The sequence below is a fragment of the Vanacampus margaritifer genome, chromosome 17 (assembly GCF_051991255.1).
Source record: "Vanacampus margaritifer isolate UIUO_Vmar chromosome 17, RoL_Vmar_1.0, whole genome shotgun sequence".
Lineage (NCBI taxonomy): Eukaryota > Metazoa > Chordata > Actinopteri > Syngnathiformes > Syngnathidae > Vanacampus > Vanacampus margaritifer.
Window position 1 is genome coordinate 7,550,519 of NC_135448.1, and position 15,001 is coordinate 7,565,519.

General features: G+C 38.8%; 1 protein-coding gene across 1 annotated transcript; it reads left to right on the top strand.

Moving 5' to 3' along the window:
* Nucleotide 1: 1 nt before the first annotated feature.
* On the top strand, nt 2–14,865 carry ehmt2 (euchromatic histone-lysine N-methyltransferase 2). Its single transcript, XM_077548712.1, has 27 exons — nt 2–81; nt 957–1,014; nt 1,107–1,238; nt 1,316–1,548; nt 1,821–1,887; nt 2,811–2,893; nt 3,417–3,488; nt 3,713–3,851; nt 4,167–4,253; nt 6,390–6,526; nt 6,808–6,951; nt 7,027–7,346; nt 8,253–8,486; nt 8,584–8,666; nt 8,761–8,867; nt 9,117–9,239; nt 9,311–9,412; nt 10,246–10,350; nt 10,782–10,936; nt 11,061–11,228; nt 11,371–11,515; nt 11,593–11,670; nt 12,402–12,517; nt 12,799–12,885; nt 12,963–13,041; nt 13,108–13,283; nt 14,245–14,865. Exons 1-27 carry the CDS (start codon nt 55–57, stop codon nt 14,420–14,422), a joined length of 3,435 nt encoding a protein of 1,144 aa, XP_077404838.1. The 5' UTR covers nt 2–54; the 3' UTR covers nt 14,423–14,865.
* The last annotated feature ends 136 nt before the right edge of the window (nt 14,866–15,001 follow it).

Genomic DNA, 15,001 nt, shown 5'->3' on the forward strand with positions numbered 1-15,001 from the left:
GGGCTTGGAGTGTGACGTAGGCACGTTCACGTACGTTTACGCTCATTGGGAAACATGTCGGCGGCTGAGCCTGCGACAAAGGTAGTAAAGAACACACATTTCGCCAGGAAATAAGATTAATAAATTTGAAAACACACTGTTATGCATAGCGAAACATGACGCTTAAAGCATAGGGATGTTAGAATGTGGCAGCGTTTTATGTGTTGGTTACGGGAACTGTTTGCTGCCAAGTTGTGCTAAACTGCTAGCAATTGTGATTGTTAGCTAGTAACAATGCTGTGTTTAAAATGACTGTACTACGATGTATGTGATCCCGTTTATCTCAGAGATTATTTTTGCGTTTCTGTTGAGATCGTGTTATTTTATCTACAGGGTAATTCATCCCATACAGTTGTATGGATTTGAACCCGTCGAGTCATAAACGTGGTCTAATTGTACATTTTACACTGTTTAGTATTTTTGTTTTCAGTCGCTCTTCAGCTGTGATGCCTTTGTGCACCATTGCTTAAGTTGGGTCCTTTTGGAAAAGGGATGGTGGATGGATGTTTTGCTCGATTGTGATGAATGGGTTGCTTTACTGATGGCGGCATTTGACGTAAACACCAAGTCGGTCAGCCATTGGTTGAAATATAAACATAATGGCAGTCGATGGCAATATATTTGTGCACGTTTAATGAATCGTTGCAGTGATTTTGCATCTAAATTGTACTTTTTGTGTTTTTCTCCTTAAAATATTTCAGTTTTCAAATGAGTTTTATAATTTTTAGGTCACATTAAAGTTGGAAAAAGTTTTAAAAATGTGGTCTTATTTTTACATCACAAAAATCTGGCACTTGATCAGGGGTGTGTGGACTTTTTATATTCACTGTAGGTTTCCATATGCACACAACAAAACAATAAATTGACTCAAAAAAATTGATGAATTGTTTTGGGATATTGTCTTGTTTATTTTCCAGGAGTCTCTAGAAGAAAATGTCTCAGAGGCCATAGCTGGGCCAAGTCAAGTCAAGGAGGGTATGTACCCAATTTCGTTTATTTTCTCTGTGTAATAGGTGAATACCGGATACGTAATGTATTTGTTTCAATAAATGACTTTTTACCTTCAGATAATGCAGATGTCACCATGGATGCCATTGCCAGAAAAACAGAGCTAGCAGGCGGTTCTCAGCAGCCTGCAAAGGATGCAACCAAAAATGGGGAGGATGGAGCATCCTCACCACTGAACAAACCACCTCCAGGTGATAGTTTGCTTGTGAATGTCCACAATTCACTACATTAACATCATTTGTACTAAATTTTTACTTCTCCCTTAAAGGATATGCAGCCAAATCCATACCCCTACCCGTGACCTCCTCCTTGTTGTCCTCCTCTCCTTCAACATCTACGACACAGTCCCCAGGCCGAGCAAAGATGAGCGTTTCTGGGCCTGTTAGTAGTAAACCTGTCCTGCCCTCTGCACCTCCATCGTCGTCCTCTCCCTCTCCCTTATCGGAATCACCCAAAATCCATCGGGCACGCAAAACGATGACCCGGCTTCCACCAATGCAGGTAAATCTGCTTCATGTCATGTTTGTGATATAGGACCTTGTGCTGCATCACATCGTAATTTTACGCCGGTGTGCAAACTAGTTCATGCGTCATGTGTCGTATGTTCATGCTGTTGTAACCGGAGGACCCCTTCCCCCATATGTTGGTGATGAAGTATTTGATAACGCTCTAACTCTACTTGACAATGTGTCTTTGTGAGCCAATACGACACACACATATATCATATGTGGCATATTCTTATTATATTCATTAGCAACTACTTTGTTATACAGAGGAGCCAAACTGACACACCCACCGCGCCTGTGATACCATCAGGGTCATCCTCCGACACTGATACTGGTGAGCATCTTTCATCACTTGGAAGTAATAATATACAGATAATTCTGTTTTTGGATTACTTTATCTCACGTACAATGTACAGTGATATTTGCGCTCAACTCTTTTGCACATCCATTACTGTTATCCAACTTTCAATGCAAAAAATATTGGTTAAAACTTAAACTGTGCAATCTTAGGAGCATTAGAATCTAGGGATGTAACGATAACGGCAATATCTTGATACCGCAATATTAAAACTGCCACAATATGTTGTCGTCGTCATGTCACGATATTAAAAGCAGAACATTTGTTAAAAATGTCAAGTTGATTTTCATTTGTGCAGTTCCAGCACCCTCTGGTAGTTATTTTTTTTAAAATTCAGTTTAATTTTCACAAGGCAGGTTTTGGCCCTTCTATGTTTAAAATCCACGCTAATCGTCAGATGAAGGGGAATGTAATAGGCTTGTGAATCGAGTCACTATGTGGAGGAATTCAATGTGTGTGTGTGGATTAGCAAGTAAGTGTCTCAATATTAAGTGTAGGTTGTTTATGTGAATTGCTGTTATGTGCAAAAGCACAATATTGTGTTTTTATTTATTTACAATATCATGACCATTTTTAATATCGCCATCCTCCCCACAATATCGTGATAATTATCGTATTGTGAGATTCATATCGTATTGCGACATTTGGATATCGTTACAACCCTATTAGAATCTAGAGGTTCTACGTGTTAATATGTCAGGAAGTGAAATTAATTAAGTGATATAATTAAGTAATTAAGTGTCCAGCTCTATATCCACTTGTCACTATTACAGAAATCCCCAAAGACCACACAGTCACACTACACACAACACAATCCGATGACAGATACCAAGATATCCCCGTTTGTTTTGCTGTCATTGTGAAAAGAAATAATAAAAGTTATGTCTCTTTCTCAACAGGTGCAAAAAAAAGAAAACTTGGCCAATTATCTTCCAGCTCTCCTGAGAAGTGTGAGAGCTTTTCTGACAGTACACAAAAGACGGTAAGTCAAAGTTGGAAAGCTACACACAAAATTTGTAAATGACTTGAGTGGTGGATTGGTTCTATTTAGAAAGCCATGTAATTATAAAGCCCACCAAGTGAAAGGACAAAACAGGAATAGTTTATTTAGTGCTTTAAAGGGATACTTGACTCATTGAGCCATTTTTAGCAGTAAAAAGTTAATATTTTGTCCAGAATGAATTTGATAACTTCATTATTTTTCTTGTACAATTAATAACTTTAAAAACAAATTTTTCCACTTGCTGTCGACTGAAGATGACATCACCTGTAGTCCAAAATCTTCTGGAATAGGGTCCTGTGACCGTAATGGGGACAAATGCTGCAGAAAAACGTGTATGGTCAATATTTTTATTGTATTATTGTCACGGTAAAATGAGAAGTAATTGTTTACCTTTATGGTACCAACACATCTGCAAGTATGAACAATTTATGGTAGCGTTTTTGTGTGATGAATAATCTGTACTGCTACTTATGGGCTAATCATTATTGATTTTGGTAAATAGTTTGAAGATGTTGGTGGAACAGAAAGGCAGCATGTTCAAGACACAGAGGGCTCCGTGAACATGTCAGATCATGTAAGTGAGTTTTGTTCTACTTGGTATTAAAGTTTCTATTTTAGTAGATTATCGGTAACATCTTACTGTTTCTTAAATGTACAATACCTACCTTTTTGGGTATGCCTTTTTAAAAGGTCACAGGCCATTCTTTATAGTTCATTCAAGAATTTAAAATTCAACGGATGTCTTGTGAAGATGGTGATGTGACCACAACATCACATGCATTGAACATGTTTTATCAGATTGAACATTCTTCTCAGGAATCAGATTACGAATCGCCAACAGACACACGGATTCAGAGCAAGTCTGGAGAGTTTCCATGGAAACAGGCGGATCAGGTGAAAAACAGAAACAGCGCTGATGTGCTGGAGACAGTTACAGGTGAGTGGCATAAGCGCAGTTTCTAGCCATTAAATCTGTTTTGCATCAACAGTAAAATTAGGAAATATTATTTAATTTGATTGTTGTTTTTTATAATCAGTGCTGTAACTAATATCTAACTCATGAACAAAACTTCCGATCCTCAAAGATATTTTTTTTACACAATTAATTAAGTGAGGTTTATTACAAGTTCAGCTTTAGGCTATAGTAACATTACATTTGGAACTAGGACTATTTTTAATTGTTTTATGTCCCAAGAATATCACATGAATAGCACCAAGCCACTCGTTCTGGTATGCTTTTTGCGCTTTTCAGATGGAAGGTCCAGTGAGTACACAGAGGTTCCCTTAGATGCACTGGACATTGCTGCTGCCGATAGCCTGACACTCTCACCTCATCATGGTAGGTTTATAGATTTAGGACATGTGTCTTTTGTCATGAGGACACTGTTAGAAACACATTAACATTTAACAAGTGTCAAACATCACAACTGAAATCGTCTTACTCAAAGATAATTTGGGTTTAAATGGTGATTGACTGTTTAGAGGTCCTGGTGATCAGTAATTGTAACCTGCAGTTTTCATTTGAGCTAACTCCAGTAGTATTATTCTCAGACCCCTCATTCAGTCTTATTACCAAATAAACAATTGTTTACACGTACGTAGACTTTAGAATTTAGTTTATTTTTGTGTTTGTTTGAAATAATAGAGTTTTCTCCGATCTTCTAATTTATAATGTTACACCCATGGAATTGTAGGGAAAGAAAAGTGTCATTCAATTGGTCATCAAAATTAGGGGTGTGAATTGCCTAGTACCTGGCGATTCGATTCGTATCACGATTCATAGCTCACGATTCTATTCGATACCGATTAATCTTGATACGAATCTATAAATTGATTATTACGATTTTTTAAAACTCAAATTTAGAAAATACTAATCAGTAAACGTGTACATGTGCACTGTAAGATTTGTATGAAAATGTATTTATTTATATGAAAATTCAGGCTTATAACTGAGCCACTGCGTTTAACAAACAGGTTGTAGTCTGTTTCATGTTTGAACAGCACTGAAATAAAAATATTAAGGCTTAATGTGCCATTAATATAACATTCTTCCATGCTTAATGTGTAAATCCTAACCCTAAGTAAGACATTTTGTTAAATATTCCCATAAAAAATTGATGTCGGTCGCATATTGAATCGATTCGAGAATTGCGCGCGGTAATATTGCGATATATTGCAGAATCAATTTTTTCTAACACCCCTAATCAAAACATATGCTTACTGGGAAATTACAGGAATTTAGACAGCTAACGCACCTGTTATAGATTTCTTGCATTCCAGACAAGAATTCCTGAGATGTGATTTATCTGCTCATTATGTTGTTTATCACACCATCAAGCTCAAGACGAGAAGCAAAAAAGTTTTTAAAAAAAATAGAATACCGTAATTTTATGAGAGTAACATACATTTCTTGTTAACAAAAAAAAAATCAAAGAGGTGTAATCTGTACAAGGACATGTAAAACTGTGGAAATGAGTGACGAGGTAGTTGCTTGAGTTGACAGCTTTTAATGAGCACTCGAGGACAGCAGCGAGGTGACAGCAGTTCAGGGCTTTAGGACGACTTCTAGTGATAGATAGAGTGCACCATGTTAAATGTTTATGTTAAACATTAGTACTGGTACCAATGTGTTGAGAATTAATAGTTGATGAATATGTCAGACTGTACTACAGTACTTTAAACTGTACCATTAAAATGTTAGTAGATTGCCATGTCCCCTTTGATAAATCACGTTGTAGCTGGATTTTTATTTTATTTTTTACCCTAAATAAACAAGTACCTGTCATACAAAGTAGAATCTTTATTTGGGAAAAAAAATATTTGTCTAATGCATCAGGTTTTGAGCATGGATAACAGCAATTGTGAATTATACACGGGATTTAGAAATCCGACTTTTGAGGGGTGATTTTGGTGATCAAGGAAGTTGGCATACAGTACCTGGTAAGTGTATTTACTTGTTTATAGCTATTGAAATGTACCAAGTTAGCAATAGTTTTTAGCATTAGCCAAAGTATTAATCAGGTCATTACCTCAGCTCTTAGGCATTGTGATGTCATTTTCAGTTGACAGCAAGTGGCTGTACGAGGCAAAATGGCCACCCTCTAAGATGGATACAAACAGCTGCATTTTTCTGCTGAATTCGTGTTCCACAAACACAATAATGATCAAAATACAACACAGTGACGGTATTGTCTTAATTCCCTGACTCGGTCAAAGATCAGTGCGCTGATTACAGGTGGAAAAAAAATCCCAAATATCGGCAGAGGTGGCAAATCCAAGTCCAGAAAGTAAAAACCCTGCCGCAGTTTGGCTTTAGCCCCAGGTGCTAGCTAGCTAGCTCCCATGGTGCTTGTTTACCTTTTAGCTAGGTAGCATCAGGGGCTGAAGCCAAACTGTGGCAGGTTTTATCGGCCAATACGATAATAGCCGATTGGATCAGTGGAAAGTCTAAAATTGTGAGCTGTCTTTGTTGCAGAGGGAAGTGATGGAGGGGACACGGAGCGACTGGAAGAGCTTCCCCTTTGCAGCTGCAGGATGGAAGCGCCTCGTGTTGACAGCGCCAACCACCGTGTCAGCAGACAATGTATGGCTACTGAGAGCAGCAATGGAGAGGTTTGTGGCAACTTTCTTGATCCCATCATTTAAGATGAGCATGAAAATTACAGTTTGACAAAATAAAATTTCTGCCAGTTCATTAAACTGTTACTTATACCCAAACTTGCAAAACAGATCATTATTCACATTATATTCACATCTGCTAATGTCAGAGGCAGAAGATGAGCACATTTCCTCATTATAGCTAATAACCCTGATACTGGCATGTCCTCATTTAGAGTGGTGACAAAAGCTTGAGAATATCTTTCTAACTGGCATTCTTTTGGGTAATCTGCCAGCTGAGGGCTTGCACCAACGTGACGACCAAAGGAGAGACCATGCGTCCATCGAGCCGGGTGCCCCTTATGGTGCTTTGTGACACCCACCGCTCCCACATGGTCAAACACCACTGTTGTCCTGGTTGCGGTTTCTTTTGTTTAGCAGTAAGTAAGCAGCAGCTGCTGTCATTTTCAAATCGCCGTTATTTGTCCATGCTCATCCCCATTTTCTTCTTCCAGGGAACATTCCTTGAGTGCTGCCCGGACCAGCGCATCGCCCACCGTTTCCACCGCGGGTGCGTCACGGTACTCGGGGGTGGGCGGAGCAGGCCAAACGGCGGAATGCTTTTCTGTCCCCACTGTGGCGAGGATGCCACTGAGGCCCAGGAGGTCACCATGCCTTCCTTCAGCTCGGCGACAGCTTCCGCAACCACGGTGGTCACCATGTCGGCGTCCTCCACCACCACACCGTCTTTGCCGCCAACTGTCCCTTCGGCGCTCTCTCTCACAGCCTCCACGGGAGGGATGAAAGACGGCAAAATGCCTGAAAGGCCTGTCAGGTATGGTTCCTTGCGGGCTCGCTGGTTAGCGGTTATTTAGTATTGTTGGCTCAATCAAGATTTTCTGTGTTAGTTTAATTTACAACATGATACAGCATTCTATTTATATGGGGAAAAAACTGTACGAATAATTAGTGCTATAAAAAGTTGTATGTGATATTGTAGAGCAGTGGTCCTCAATGCTGGTCCTCGGGGACAGGTATCCAGCCTGTTTTCCATGTCTTCCACAGCCAACACAGCTGGGGATCGTTATCAGGCTTCTCCAGAGCTTGCTGATGATATGACTCACCTGTGTTGTCTGTGGGAGACATGGAAAACAGGCTGGATATTGGTCCACGAGGACCAGGGTAGAGGACCACTGTTGTAGAGATTAAAGTTGTACTATTTATATACTAATGTGGTATTTTTTTAAGGGAAAGCAAAGCAATGAGAGAAAAGCAGTTTTTTGATGAGTACGGGTAATTTTTTAAAAATAATAATACATTTTTTTTTTTGATAAAAAGTCATGTCCAATGGAAAATGTCAAATAAAAGCTGAGTGCAGGGTTGACATTTAAGCTGTAGGTGGCAGTATTTTACATTTCAAACTGGTGCCAACTTCCCCCAAACAATTGACTGTTAGGACATGAAACTAATTAGTTTGCAGGCCTGATTCATCAACAACATTTAGTGCTTACATTTCTTGGAAAAGTAGAAAGAAAAAAAGATGAACGGCTTTAAGTTAATAAACAGTTTAAGATCCGACATGGGTCGTAAAATGTGTTTAATGCTATTTTGGGTTTCTGGGGACTTTTAAAGGCAATCAAACAGTGGTAGATGAAAAAGAAAAAAAATGTATTAAACATGATTGGGAAAAAAATCATTTTCATATCTAGTGTACTTCTTAACAAACAACTGCCTTCACCAGTGCTCGTATGCGCAGCCATGGAATGGTGACCCTAACAGTAGAGCAACAGCAGCCGCCCCAGCCTGTGCCTTCAACTGCATCCGCCATCACCGCACCGCCTCCCGAGGAGGGAGTGGACAGCGTGGGGCCGTCGGTTTGTATGCCAAACGGGAAGGCTGTTAGCCCCAGTGCACTTCCATCAGGACCCAGCAGGGCGGCGCTACAAAAGGCAATTCTCACGCAGGATACCGAAAGGTTTGCTCTCAAGTGCAGTATTACTCTTTCTGTCAGATAGAGATAAAGAGAGATTTTTTTCTAAATCTATGAAAATTGTTGGGGACTTTCCTCCTAGGAGAAAGAAACTGAGGTTCCACCCACGACAGCTGTACCCTGCTGCCAAACAAGGCGAAGTCCAGAGAGTTCTGCTCATGCTAAGTAAGTTGTAAAAAGGTCCTGCAACATTGTGGTATATAGCTTTGGATACTTCTTTGTAAAAGCGAATGTTATGTGTGTAATGTGTTTATCCAAGTGGAGGGCATTGATCCCACATACCAGCCTGACTCTCAGAATCGACGCTCTGCTCTGCATGCTGCCGCTCAAAGAGGTCTTTTGGAAGTCTGCTACATACTTCTGCAAGTGTGTGAGACCATTTATTTATCTGTCTGTCTTTCTGTCCAACTAGCTACTGTCGCTATCTATCTATCTAGTTAGCTACTTTAGTTATTTAGCTAGCTAGCTACTGTAGATATCTAGCTACTGTAGCTATCTAGCTAGCTAGCTACTCTACCTATCTATCCTTCCATCCATTTAATCTAATCTAATTTATGCATCCATCATTTCCACATTTTGTGCCTTCCCTAAATGATCATCTTTTACCGGTTTTAGGCGGGTGCTAACATCGACGCCCAGGACAAGGACCTGAGAACGCCACTCCTAGAAGCCATCGTCAACAATCACGTAGAGGTGGTTCGATACCTGATCCAGAATGGGGCCTGTGTCTACCATGTCGTGAGTATCTTTTGTTGTAAACGTTTGCATTTGGTCAAGATTTATTTAATTTATTCCGTTTTGTTTTTTAGGAGGAGGATGGTTATACTGGTCTTCACCATGCGGCCAAACAGGGCAACCTTGAAACTGTCAACATACTGCTGGAAACAGGGCAAGTGGATGTAAATTCACAGGTAAAGAAAATTTAAGCTGAGCTATGAAATACAGTATAGGGGGTCTTCGATATAAGACGGAGCTCCATTCCCATGGCAGTGATTTAACATGTTTGCTTGTTAATCACAAAGTATTGTAGTCTATTGCTATGCTATGCTAATGTGGTAGTAAAATTATAGGTTGTGTTCACACAACAGATCAATTCCATTTTTTCCCCCCAATATGCAACATGTATCAGATTTTTTCCATGTATGCTCAATAGTACACTTCTGCTCTTTTTTCCCCCCTCAAACCCAACCTGGGCCTCTTTTGTATGTGGATATAAATCAGATATGTATCCAATGCATTTGCGTGCGTGTTCGCATTAGAAGTCCCATTTGTATTTGGAATATTAAAAGAAACATAACATAAAGATTGAATTTAACAAAAGTCGGAATTGGGCATTACACTTCTGAAGTGTGAACTTGACCATAATTACAGTAAATATTTGTATGAAAGCAATTCTTAGCTTAAGTTTTAAACAACTGAAAAGCATTCAGTGTAATAAAAAAGTCCAAAACTTGTAACTTTTCTTAATGCATTTAATCGCTATTCAAACTCTTATTTGTATCTGTCTTTCTCTTAAAGAACATCAACAGAAAAATTATGAAAGCTCAAGCATTTACCAATGGTGCAATCAGGAAGCAAATTTATACTTTCAAATTACTCAATTGTGTTTGAAGGAATAAATCGACATCCACTACAACTACTTTTATAATCATATCTTACTTTTTTTTTTACAAAATGCACGCCGTCACTCATGCATACAAGACCACCAGACACCACACTGACACATTTTCATGACTCATCTCAGGATAACGGTGGTTGGACGCCAATCATCTGGGCTGCAGAACACAAACATGTGGATGTGATCAAAGTGCTGCTGAACCGAGGAGCTGACGTTACCATCAATGACAAGGTGATCTCATATCTCAAACTGGAGGCTTTCCAAAAGTTAAAAAAATTGTTTTTTTCCATAATGTTTTTTTTCATGTTATCGTTCAGTACATACATACATTGCTGTACTAAAGTGATATGTGATATGTGATATGTTTTAGCAATACTTTGACTTCATCTAATCATTTATCCATGTCTTTATCAGGATACAACAAAAACATGTTGTCTATATGTATTTACACTGCATGATGGTGAATCATCATTTATGCATTCATCATTCACTGTGCCACTATTTTTACTATTTCAAAGACTTTCACACAATTCTGTTAATTTCTTGTTTAAATGAACAAGTCTCAATCTGGTACAGACAAAACAAATTGCAACTAGTTGTTGTAGAGGATCTAACTAATAATAATAATAAATAATGCTTAAAATGTCATCTTTCCCCATTAGGAGTTGAATGTATGTCTCCACTGGGCAGCTTATGCAGGAAATTTGGATATCGCAGAAATGGTGTTGAATGCTGGTTGTTCCCTTGCCTCAGTTAATGTGCATGGCGACACACCACTCCATATTGCCGCAAGAGAAGGCTACTTGGATTGTGTCACGTGAGTCATTTTAGCCACATTATTATTCAGCTAAATCATCAAAACACTTATTAGATTGTCTAATTACCCGATGAAATGACTTTAAAAAATAAGTATGATAATAATAATTGTGTTTTCACTTTAGGTTGTTTCTCTCGAGAGGTGCAGATATTGACACTATTAACAGGGAGGGAGACACGCCTCTCACCCTTGCACGCCCCGACACGCCAGTATGGGTTGCACTCCAGATCAACAGGAAGATACGAAGGGGGATAACCAATCGTATGCTTAGGACAGAAAGAATTATATGCAGGTTGGTGTGTTGACATTTCAAATGGGCTACATATCAAGGAAATGTTGCTATGTTCTCTTTCTTTTGTGGACTTCTTTGAATGACATATGAAAATGAAAAATGATTTTTTCTTGCTTACTCATTGTTTGCCGTGCTGTCCCAGTGACATTGCCCAGGGCTATGAAAATGCACCCATTCCATGTGTGAATGCAGTAGATGATGATGGCTGTCCTTCAGACTACAAATACGTTTCAGAAAACTGTGAAACGTCAGCAATGAATATAGACCGTAACATCACACATTTACAGGTAAAATCGATGACTGCTATTTTGCTCCAAAAGAAGATGAGCTACTTGATGACGACATTTGTCACGTGTTTCCTCAGCACTGTGGCTGCACTGATGACTGTTCTTCTAGTAACTGCCTCTGTGGACAGCTCAGCATCCGTTGCTGGTATGACAAGGTAAGACAAAATCTAAATATATCAGGTTTGTGATCCAAAACTATTGTAATGAAAATAATGTGTTATTTTTAAAATTTATATTAGGTGTGTCAAAATTCCTTTAATACCACTCATTTTTTTAACGCACGATTAATGACCGCCCCGTACTCGGAAAGCCTGTACTGGGGAAATTCCAGGCGCAGCACAGCAGACACGTCCACGTCAAAATTGAGCAGTAATAAATGTAATAATTATGCATATTTTTGTGGAGATTGGGGTCAAGTTGTATTTTACAATTAAAAACAAGTTACTTCATGATAAAGATTAGATAGCTCTTAATATGAAAAGAAAAATGCACTGAGCTGTCACCAATGTCTTACAAATGCAATTTTGCCATCTAGTGGCAGAAAAATGACCTCAACACAAATCAATATCACACTTTTTTACAGTACAGTACATATTTTAAATTTTATGAATTATGAAATTACTGTATCAATGACTAAAAGATGTTGCCATATTTCTATTAGTTTAACATTTGTTTCCACGTTTATGTTAACAAGAGTATGAAACTTAGAAAAATATTTTATTGTACATTTAAAACAGATATAAAATTTGCGATTAACCGTGAGTTAACGATTGAAGTCATACGATTATTTACGATTAAAAATTTTAAATGCCTGACACCCCTAATATATATATATATATATATATATATATATATATATAAATGTGTATATATATTTATTTTACAGGATCAGCGGTTGCTTCAAGAATTTAATAAGATCGAACCTCCCCTAATATTCGAATGCAACATGGCCTGTTCTTGTCACCGTACATGCAAGAATAGGGTGGTACAGGCTGGCATCAAGTAAGTATTCAAAATAAACGCTGACCAGCCACAAGATTCAGCACACCTTCACATTCTATCACCCAAGACGTAGCCCAAGGGTGGAGTCAATTAAGTCATCAATGACATTGATAGATTGAGACTATTTTGCTCCATCAGTACAATAGCCCGATTGAGTTACATTTAGCTGGAGCAGCATATAACCTGAATAAACTGTTAATTTTATGATTTTGAGGTTGTTGTTTTTTTTTTTGCCAGCCTCACATTCAATCCATTGAACTATGTTCCTCTCATTCCCTCAGAGTTCGCCTTCAACTCTACAGGACCGCGAAGATGGGCTGGGGCGTGCGAGCGTTGCAGGACATTCCCCAGGGTAGCTTCATCTGCGAGTAAGAGAGGACCATCTACTCCCTTAGGTCTCTTTGCCACTGGGAGTTTGATGTTAAAATATCTTTATTCCACGCAGATATGTTGGGGAGCTGATCTCAGATGCTGAAGCAGATGTTAGAGAGGATGACTCCTACCTTTTTGATCTGGACAATAAGGTAATATTGAGCACACAAAGTATCCTGCTCAAATGAGGTCTAACACATCCTGTGTTTTCTCTGAAGGATGGTGAGGTGTACTGTATTGATGCCCGTTACTACGGGAACATCAGCCGCTTCATCAACCACCTTTGTGATCCTAACCTGATCCCGGTGCGTGTGTTCATGCTGCACCAGGACCTGAGATTTCCACGCATCGCCTTCTTCAGCTCCAGAGACATCCTTAGCGGCCAAGAGCTGGGGTGCGATTTGTTGAAATGGATGTCACCAATATAACCGCTATTTGCTTATTGTCACCAGCACTTCCATTTTTGTCTTCATTGAGAGAATCAGAAATTAAATACTATAGCTGTTATGTCCCCTACTACACTCTCCAGTGACAATTATGTAATAAGTTCTAATACAAGAAATGTAATGTGCTTGCATGATAGTTGCCCTGCGTTAGACAGGTAGCCAGTCCAGGCTGTGTAGCCCGCCTCAGTCAGCCGGGATAGGCTCTAGCTCATCCATGAGGTCAAGCCAGACAGGAAATCAAGGGATGGATAGCATATAATAGGGTTGTGAATGTATATTTACTTAACATTTTACCATTTAAAATCTCACTGTACTATATTTCCCTTGAAGTAAGGGTGCACCGATCACAAATTTATTTTAAAAAGTCTGACCTGCCAATCCCGATTTTTGCCGATCTTGATTTTTTTTTCATAACAAGCACCATACACCTTTAGAGTTCCAATCTTATTTTATTGGAAAACATTGACCAATATCCGTGAAATAATACAAACAGTTTGTTTTAACTGCAAATTAAGTAGTTGTGTGCAATAAAAATGAAAAGCCTATTAGTTAGTCATGTCAGCAGAAGAGGACAGTGGCTGACTTTTTCAGACCTCTGAGGAGGAGGATGAGATCGGTAGAAAAGATCAGTTTATATTTAAGGGCTCGGCTGATCACCAATCCCCCAAAACTAAGGAAATCGGGGCTGATAAATCGGCCGGCCGATCGATCGGTGCACCCCACGTTGAAGCCTTGGTTACTCGAAGTGTCATTTTTAATGTACTATTCCAATAAGTAGCGGCACCTTTAGCAGTAGGCTAACTGTGCCATAAGTGATCATATTAAAATTGCGATGCCTGTGCAACTGACTAGATTCCATAGGTTACCAATATTTTAACATAACGAAATGTGTTTGTTTTTCTTCCATAGGTTTGACTATGGAGATCGATTTTGGGACATTAAGAGCAAATACTTTACCTGTCAGTGTGGCTCGGAGAAATGCAAACACTCAGCAGAAGCCATTGCTTTGGAGCAGAGCAGATTGGCTCCACTGGAGGCCAGTCTTGAGTCGGGAGCAGACTGTGGGTTGACTATTCCCAGCATTTAACAACAGAAATAGGAATTTGTCTTTCATATGATGCTTTTGATTGTATGGTGCTTTTTTTTTTTTAAACTTTCTTCAATGGTATTTTTTTTTTGCCACCAAATCACTGGCTGATTTTCAATGTCACTAAATATTTCCTCCATGCTAAGACATGTAACAGTTACATCGAAATACCATTTTTGTTTACATAATGTATGCTTGATGTTGAACAATGTATATTTGACAGACAAAACAGGTTTTAGCATTAATATGTCACCCATATTGTATTTTTTTTTCTGTGGTTCTAAGAAACAAACTGCTTTTTTGTACACACTCTGGAAAACCAGAAATGAAATGACTCGGATTGGTGTCATAGCATATCCATTTGTGTTGCCTTTTACTGTTGTTATTTTCTAACTCTTTTTAAAATATACATTTAGAGTAATAAATTTGAAGAAATTGTAAAACGATTCATATTTGTATGTTTACAGGTCTAGAGGTGTGTTGGCCTATACAAGCGAGGAACCACGCTTAAATTTGGGTTATACAGGCCATCTTTGATATTGTCTAATGTGGTTACATAACATGCTTAGGCATTGCGAT

Bases quoted from the DNA above. Each gene is read 5' to 3' on its own strand.
- ehmt2 (XM_077548712.1), top strand. From the start codon at position 55: ATGTCGGCGGCTGAGCCTGCGACAAAG. The intron at 11,671-12,401 runs GTAAGACAAAAT...TTTATTTTACAG, and splicing joins TCCGTTGCTGGTATGACAAG to GATCAGCGGTTGCTTCAAGA. The intron at 12,518-12,798 runs GTAAGTATTCAA...TCATTCCCTCAG, and splicing joins GTGGTACAGGCTGGCATCAA to AGTTCGCCTTCAACTCTACA.